The 7,992-nt window shown below is 56.0% G+C and overlaps 1 protein-coding gene and 1 long non-coding RNA gene across 2 annotated transcripts; both read right to left on the reverse strand.

Annotated features, from left to right (window-relative positions):
• Window positions 1–2,681: 2,681 nt before the first annotated feature.
• PRRG3 (proline rich Gla (G-carboxyglutamic acid) 3 (transmembrane)) lies at window positions 2,682–7,611 on the reverse strand. The gene is given in 4 exon segments (XM_010080880.1): window positions 2,682–3,218; window positions 3,761–3,891; window positions 3,894–3,911; window positions 7,579–7,611. Coding segments are annotated over 4 exon segments (693 nt in total). The 5' UTR covers window positions 7,586–7,611.
• On the reverse strand, window positions 5,393–5,865 carry LOC104467192. The gene is made up of 2 exons (XR_727608.1): window positions 5,686–5,865; window positions 5,393–5,586 (listed from the first exon to the last, which is right to left on the reverse strand). It is a non-coding gene; the product is annotated as an uncharacterized LOC104467192 (long non-coding RNA).
• Window positions 7,612–7,992: the final 381 nt, after the last annotated feature.

The raw sequence follows: 7,992 nt of genomic DNA on the forward strand, positions 1-7,992 counted from the left end.
TCTGCCAGCACTGATGGCGAAGGTGGGCAGTTGCCGGATCGAAAGGATTGGTCTTGCCAGGGACAACACCGGGGACAAGAGCAAATCCAGGAGCTTCACCAAGTCCTCCCCCGTCCCCACGCACACGCAGCCCAGGGGTATTTGCAGGCAGACCCACGCTTCAGGGTGGGGGCTCAGCCTGTCTCTTCTCGGGACCCCAGCGCCGCTGCCCGTGGCAGTCCCCGCCACAGCACGGTCCCATGCCATCATGCGATGGTGGCAGCCATCCAAGCGCCCAGCTGCCAGAACTAATCTCTCCTGGCTCTCAGTGGAGTCCACAGCGATAAAACGATCTGTTTGGGGTGAACGACAGTTTTAAACACTTCTGAATGGGGACAGAGTCCAAGACCTGACCGTAAAATCTGGTTTTGAAAGGGCTTAAAATAAATCCCACGCTGCCCTCATCTTGCTATTTAAAGGGGATTATCTAAGAGGTTTAGGAGCACACAGAGGAACAGCAAGACAACTTGTGCACCTAAATCCCTTCAAAGACCTTAGGAAATCCCTCTGCACTTCACCTTCCGACTGGTCAGGGCTCACAGAACACACTCCAGCTCTCACCAGGCGTTGCACCATATGCTGAGGGAAGCCAAAGGCTCCTCTCCGATGTGTGGGGTTTGTTCCAGCACCACAGCAGCACACAGTCTCCAGAGATGGTCCCCTCCTCACTGAGGACTGTGCTGCAGCCATGCCCGGGGGGCCTATTGGTGCCATCATCCCACAGCTGCCTTCATCACCCCACAGAGCACCTCCACAAGACAGAAATCCAACGGGGCCCAGGGAGGCATCCCCGCTGTGGGACAAAGCCACCCTGTGCCATTCAGACAGTGAGGATTTTTTAATAAATACCGGGTTTTTTGCACAGAAATATAACAAGTTTTACAGAATACAAAGTGCAGGGTTAATGACCGAGCATCAAAGACAGAAGATGCGGATCACCCTTCTGTCCCCCCTCTGTTTTTTCCAGGCTCTGACCCTGATGGTCGCTGTCAGGTTTTCCCTTAACCCGGACTTGCTACGGCCGAAAGGCAGAGTAAAGGCCTGGGAGTGGACAGACAAGGTGCCAGCCGCTGCAAACCCCACATGTCCTGCCCCAGGAACGGCCAACACTGGGCAAGCCTCAGCTCTGGGCTGAGAGCACCTCCTATGAGAGCATCGCTAGGGCCCAGTGGGGTGCAGGCAGCCGACGGATGTACAATAGCCTTTCAGTGCTGGTGAAGAGACTGGTGCTGGGGTGAACACTGACGTGTGGCATTGCTATGAGTTTCTGGGCTACTCCTGGGGGGTTGGTGAGCACAACCCCCTTTTTAACCCATCAGACATGACTGGGAAAGGACAGCCCCATTGCTTGGACCCCAAAAACAGCTGCCCAGGAAAAGGGGACACACTGGTCCCACAGCAAAGCAACTGGCTCTGCCCTGCCCTGGCACCACGACGACCTGGTGGTCAGGCACAACAGGGTTTGGCCCGACTCCCAACCCACTGGCATCACCGGGTCATGGCATGATCAGTCAGCTCTCACCTCTGTAGCTGCCTCCGCCAGCAGGCCCTCCACGCCACGGCTGTGGCCACCAAGCACTCTGCCCACCAGAGGGGGATGGAGAAGAGTGGGGTCTCGCATTCCCCTTTACCTGCTCTGGAGGACAAGGAGCCCCAAAGGGAGGGTCCAGGCAGGACAGAGAGGTTTGGGGTAGGGAGAGGGGAGGTTTGGCCTGTCTACAGTCTCCCTGTGCCAGCATCTCACCTGTGGGGCAGACACCAGACAGGCCACGCTCCAGGAAGGAGCATCCCCACCACTTAGAGCCATGGGACCCCATTTGGCTCAAGGTCAGAGATGACCCTATCAGCCCGTTCCACCACAGCCAGACCTCCAGCTGCCCAGCACCCTGCAGGGAGAGAGCAGAGAGCAACAGGAAAAGGACCTGCTATTCCAAAGTCACTTACCTCACGTACAAGACCACCCCGAGCTTTCCCCCATTCCAAGGTGATCAGGGAGCACTTCCCTGACTGCTCCTGCCTGATCTCTGGACAGCAAATACCGCTACAGGCACCGCAGGATGGACCAGGCTCCCCACTCCCACCTGGCAGCAAATCCACACAAGGGAGGCACTTTCTCCCCAAACACACAGCATAGACACTGTGGGGAGGGACAGAAATTCACTGCACCCTTTCCGCATTCCCCAACTCCTAATCAGAGCCCTGAGCAACAAAATGGGGCCTGATGAGGACATGGGGTAATGCTGAGCAGCACCCCAGGGAGGCAGCAAGGCTGTTTTAATCATGGGAATGTTATGTCTATTCGAGGGGGAAGTGAGGAAATCAAATGCACCATGGGGAGACCCCTGCGTTGAGCCAGGAACAAGCTGCTGCTGTGCTCTGGCTGCTACAGCACTTATGTGAGCAGGGAGTGAGGGGCAGGAGAGGGCTGGCTGGCTCCAGAGCCATCACTGCAGCACAGCCCCACCCCACTTGGGGACAGCTATTTTTGGTTAGGTGGGTAAGGCTATTGTGTGATGGCACCAGCTTGTGTAGGTGAGACAGAGTGCCGACTAGCACCCAAAGGGGGTCCCAGGCACGGCGAAGGGAGGGTGGGTGGGGGGGGGAGTGTGAGTATGTGACAAGGCAGGAGGGAGGCAGACTCGCTATTTGCCCGTGACAGGGGCAGTGGCAACAATCTCTTCATACTTGGGCGGCGGGTCATTGTAGGAGACGCTGGTCTCTTCACCGCTGCTGCTCTCCGGGTGGCCCGTCACCTCCTCGTAGGAAGGTGGGGGGGTGGCACTGGACAGTCTGGAGAGGACAGAGACCGAATGCTCCGGCGGGTAGAGGGGGCCATCTTGCTGGGGGGTGCCCCCAGCTCTGCTGTCTCCAGCCACCCGGTTGCTTGCTTCCCGCTGATACTGTGTTTCCCCTTGGCTTTGCGACCGCTCCCGGTACACCATGACCCTGGGGAGACTGCGTCCCGTTCGGCTGGCCAGGTAACGGTTCTGGGCATAGGAAGGGCGGGGGCGGGGGGCCTTTTGAAGCTGGCACCTCCAGATGATGAAGAGGGCGATGACTATCAGAAGAGCCACTCCCAAGAGGGGCACCACCACATACATAGCGTCTGAGCGCTCCGTGCTGTGCCCGGGGTCCTTGACTGAGTAGACAGAGTTGGTATAGCCCTTCCAAAACTCCATCTGTGTCAGGAACAGAGAAGCAACCGTCACGTGCTGGAGGTGGGACAAGCACTCCCAGACCACTACCTGCAATAATCACTGCCCTCCCTAGGCCCACAAAAGAAGCAGTTTTTTGGCGGTCCCCCACAACCCTCACCAGGGCTGCCAGCACTTGAGGTGCTGCAGGAACCAGCACAAAAGATCAAGGTAACATCCTTCAACAGCAGCCAACAGCCCCCGCACCAAGAAGAGAGAAATCTAGCTAACACCAACCCCAGCCTGGGCAGTCACAGGGACAACAGCACAAATTTCCCACACATGCCATGGGAGTGCCTGCTTGACCTGCAGCTGTGGGCAGGGTGTCCTAGCAATGCCAAGGTGAGGGCATTAACTGGGAAGGGAAGGACATGCTGGGGAGCAAGGCCACAGCATGCTGCCTGCAGACAGAAGAGGACAAAGAGAACAGGGGAGGCTGTTCCCCCTGTGGTTTCCTTCTCTGCCCCCAGCTTGCTAAGGTGTAAGCCCTCATACATCCACTGGGGAGCAGGGCAGGACAAACGCACCGTCTTCTCCTTGTTCTCAAACACTTCCTTGACCTCCTCATAGCTGCAGACCTCCTCGATGCACTCCCGCTCGATGGTGCCCTGCCGGATCTCCTCCAGGAAGCCATTGGCTCCGGGAAAGAGCTTCAGGGATTCCTGGCCTCCAAGAACACTGCAACACACAAGGCAGAGACATGCTGAGCAGGGACAACATCACACTTTCCCACCTAACTTCCCACAGGATTTTGGTGATACAGGCATCCCAAACACCAAAAGCCCAGGGCTACAATTCAGTTAGCACAGCAGCGTGCCCCTTGAGGCACACCCAGAGGGGCGCAGGCTCTTGGGGTCTGCTTGGAGACATGCGACATCAGGAGCATCCTTCCAGCAGGGCTGAGATGCTAGAGACATGGGAAGCAGCAGCTGCAGACCACACAGGGCAGCTGCAGAAAAGACAGAAGGCTCCATAAAGACTTGTTTTCAACCTCCAGCCCTTGACAGGATTTCACCTTGCTGCCCCTTCGCTGCAGGGCAAGGGAGATCCCACCGGGCAAGCAAGATCCCGCAGGGCTTGGGAGCAGAGACCTCTGTGCCAAGACGCTGGGCCAGCACTGAGACAGACTCACAACACAGAGTGCGTTGTGCATCACACTCTCATCCCTACTGTGCAGATGCCTCACAAACCTTCTGCTCCCAAATCCTGGGAGACTGTTACACATGCAGAGCATGCAATCAGGAAGCCAGACTGAGCAGGAAGAGCACTTTCCTGCCTGCAGGAGACATAGCCCTTTCAAAGCCTCTCCCCTCACATTCTGCAGGAGGGAGACCTCCATGGGGTGCAGGGAGCACAGAACCTGCACCCCAGGGACCTACCATGTCCCTACAAGGACCTGCAGCAGCACAGAAGCAGCAAACTAGTTGTTGCCCAGGAAGCAGAAGCCACACAAACCATGACCCTTCCAAGATCCAAACATCCCATACACACATTTCATAAGAGGGTGTTTCTGTAATGCAGCTCAACACTCAGCTGTAGGCTGGCACCATCTCTTCCCACAAAGCCACACAATTACGCTGCTTCCCTTGAGGAAGATCAATTGGTTCAGCTGGCTGATCTGCAGAAACCTATTCACCTCCTTTACCCTCAGGTTCAGTCTTCCACTGGATCAACCAGACGAACCAACTCACTGCAGCAACCTCTACAGCTGCAGGACAAGGAGGCAAGGAGACAGCTGAAGTCTCCCATTAGACCAGCTTGAATGTAACACAGAGATATTCCTTCAATATGGAGCTTGGGGAAGATCAAATGTAATTCAGTGAAAAGCTACCAACTTCTTTCATTAGGAGCTTTTTACTACAGAGACCAGCAGATTTCCTTCTGCTTTACCTTCCATGTATCTTGCTCCTAAAACAATACAGCAAGGTATTTGTAAGAGCATTTGTAAGTGTCAAGACAGGGACAAGATCGTGGTGTAAGCAGCTACTACTGTGCTACATCATCCCATGCTCGGAGGCACTGTGCTCTTTTTGTGCTGTGCAGGTGCATTTTACCCCAGTGATTTATTAATGGCTTGCTTCAGCAAGAGAGTTCGTAGAGGGCTGAACAACTGAGGTGTGAATGAAGAGCAGCATGAATGATGTGAGTCACAGACTTCCCCTCAGAACTGACTTTATTATGCAAACTTTTTTTTTTTTTTGTTTTTAAACAAGGACAACCGAAAAAGCATTTTCAAGAGGCACAGAAGGCATCTCACAGGAGGGCAGAGACCAGCTTGGCTTGGCTTTCGTAGTTGAGGAAGTCTATCCTGGCTGGAGAGGGAGCAGGTTAGCAGGACAGCCTTCTCTTGAGCCTTTCCAGAGTGAGATTAAACTTTACAAAGACACTGTCCATTACGAAAATGTCCCATCCTTTGCTGGAGAAGTCTGGCCTCACCTCCTTTGCCTCCCACCTTGATCAGGCTGCAGTATCAACTCTCCCCTCCTCAGCACTTGAGTCTGAGCTTCTTTCCAACTTCCTCAGCACACCTTGGAGCAACAAGCTTGGACGCAGCTCTCACTGTCAGGGTCTTCCATCCCTGCAGACACCAGTCACTTGACCCCTTCCCTGCTTTGCCATGCTGAACTGGCCACTGTGATGGCAAATAAAAACAGACACACAGGCAGGCAGGTATCACGAGCAATGTCCCAACTGAAAGTATGCTGTGATGGAGGTGTGTGCCTCTCACCACATCCAATTTCCCTCAGATACCTAGAAATGGCAGAAGACCAGAAACTCAGTCACTGCTCTCTCCCATCTTTTACACAGAAAGTGCAAAGAACTCCCACGTGCCTGGGGACCTCGTGGAAACAAGAGACTTGCCAGCTCTCATCTCCAGCCTGGATCCCCAACGGACACGAAGAGCAGTCAGCTCAGCAGGTACTGTCCCCAAACCACAGGGCAGAGGGCACTTCTCAAGGCCCAGCAGCCTCAGGACTGACCCCTTGTGCCTCTCCAAGCCTCCCCACACCAGCTGGAGAACCGGTGCTCAGGAAAGATTAGAGCTTTAGGCAGGGGGAGCAAGAGCAAGGGCTGGGTTCAGGGCATCCCTGCTAGGTTTCCTGAGGTGCTGCTGGCCCCTGGTGGCAGAGAGGCTTAGCCACAGCACTACCCCACAGCTCTGCTGCGCCCGGAGCTGCTCCTCTGCAGAACGACATGCAGCCATCTCTGCAGAGGAGCAGCCAGGGCTGCATGCTGCCAGGGAGCGCATGATGGTGAACATGCTGACCACCACATCTCCCTCCTGCCCGTCAGGGTCACACAAAGGGTACTGCTTGGCAGGGGACCCTGCCACCACAAAGGATACCTCCCACAACCAGTAAGTGCTGGCAAGCCAGCACCTCAGCTCTGGGAGGGAGAAAAAGGCAGCAGTGGAGAATTGCAGGGACCTGCCTGTGTACCCTCCTCCTTAACAGAAGATTAAAACTGCCTTTTAAAAACACTGCCTGAAGATCTCTGCTCCCTCCCCCACCTAGCACAGCACAGATAATGAAAGAAGGCATACCTGTCATCCCTGGGGTCCTCCTCCTGCCCAGCGTAGCTACTGCTTCCACCTTCATAGCTGGCTCCGGCAACACCCCAAGCAAATCCCAAGATCCCAGTCAGATCTCTACATCTGCCCATTCACAACCGCCGTCCTCCTCAAGCTCCCATCGCTTCGCTGCATGCAGCCCCCGCGCAGGCTGCCCGGAAGAGGAGGGAGGGTTGAGTCCAGCTGTTTACAGACCACATGCCATCCTCTACCCTGCACCCTTGCCAGTCTCAGCCCTGCTTCAGCCACTGGTCCCAAGCAGCCCTGTCTGCCAGGCACTCTTTCAGATGCCAAGACACAGCACGCTCCCGGCAGGGCTGAGCAGCTGCCCGTCCACTGGGAATGCAGAGCCCCAGTGCCGCTGGCCACGCAGGCTACAGGGCAGTGCGGCCCCCAGGATGGGCAGCTCGTGGGATCCAAGTCACAGGCCGTGAGGAGCGCTGTAGTTAGGAGATGTCAGCGCAGACTGGTAACCCCCCAAGAGGGGCCAGTCACTCCAAAGAGCCTGAGGGATGCCTGCCTTGCACAGCATCACACCAATAAATGCTGCAGCATATGGGGAGTCCCAGAGAGGTCAGCCCTTCAGCACCTCCTCTTGCCTCCCACCTTCCACAGGGGAGAGAGGAGCACATGTCAGGCCCAACCTCAGACCTCATCCAGAGATAGCAGCCCAAAAAGCACAGGCACCCCTTCCTTGCAAGGTGGCTGCCCAACATCCCCCTCCTCTCCTCCAGCACCACCACCACCTCTCCGTCTTGACTGGGGAACACTTACTTGCCATGCTGCCTCACTCGGCTACGGGAGGCTCCTGCCTACCTGCAGGGAAGAAAACAGGAGAGTCACTGATAGCCTATATGTCACCCCCTGAAGCCCAAGACCTCCATAACCCAGAGTCAGAATCATGCAGAAAGGAGGGTGCTGTCTGGTGGACCCACAACTGTTCCCAGCCAAGCAGTGCCTCTTCAGAGAGCCAAGGATTCACACTGCCTCCCAATTCATGGCATGGCTGGAGGGACCAGAGGGGTTCAGGGCACCCTCGGCTCTCTGAGAGCCCGGGACAGGTCTCTGCTGTACTTGTGCTGCATCAGCCCAGGGAGGGCCAGGGCCCTGCCCAAGAAGCCCAGAGGGCTGCAAACAAGCGAAGCAGGAAAGAAAGAACTGGATGAAGGAGAGTCCGCATATCTCATC

Source organism: Pterocles gutturalis, unplaced genomic scaffold, assembly GCF_000699245.1.
Source record: "Pterocles gutturalis isolate BGI_N339 unplaced genomic scaffold, ASM69924v1 scaffold46144, whole genome shotgun sequence".
NCBI lineage: Eukaryota > Metazoa > Chordata > Aves > Pterocliformes > Pteroclidae > Pterocles > Pterocles gutturalis.